The following is a 390-nucleotide window of genomic DNA, read 5'->3' as shown; positions in this document are numbered from 1 at the left end:
CATGGTCTGGATGGAAATGGGGTGTGGGGTGAAATAGGGGCAGGGTCTGGAAGTGGTTGTAGTATGAAATAGGGGCATGGTTAGGATGGGGAAGGGTCCGTGTCCGTATCTCTCACCCTCTGCCCCAGCTGACAGGAGCTTCCGAAGTCGACGATCTTGATGGCGGAACGTTTGGGGTTACACAGGAGGATGTTCTCGGGTTTGAGGTCGCAGTGGATGATGCTGAGCTCCGGGGTGGCCAAGAAAAGCAACGCGGCGCAAAGCTGCTGGGCGAACTTACGCGTGAGGTTGAGGGAGACGCCGCGGAAGTTGGTGTTACGGAGGAGGTCGTAGAGGTTGTAGGAGAGCAGCTCGAAGGCCAGGCACAGGTGGTTGCGGAACATGAAGTGG

The 390-nt window shown here is 57.4% G+C and overlaps 1 protein-coding gene across 1 annotated transcript in view; it reads right to left on the bottom strand.

The window, feature by feature from the left end:
- The window catches only part of LOC107307829 (dual specificity tyrosine-phosphorylation-regulated kinase 1B-like), an 8,123-nt gene extending 7,739 nt beyond the window's left edge, over positions 1-384 (bottom strand). The window contains exon 1 of the mRNA XM_015851335.2: positions 117-384. Within this exon, the coding sequence (XP_015706821.1) occupies positions 117-383 (267 nt within the window). The 5' untranslated portion in view covers position 384. The remainder of the gene's footprint in view (positions 1-116) is intronic.
- Positions 385-390: the final 6 nt, after the last annotated feature.

This window comes from Coturnix japonica, unplaced genomic scaffold (genome assembly GCF_001577835.2).
Source record: "Coturnix japonica isolate 7356 unplaced genomic scaffold, Coturnix japonica 2.1 chrUnrandom1009, whole genome shotgun sequence".
Classification (NCBI taxonomy): Eukaryota; Metazoa; Chordata; class Aves; order Galliformes; family Phasianidae; genus Coturnix; species Coturnix japonica.
This window is presented reverse-complemented; position numbering and strand designations above follow the sequence as displayed.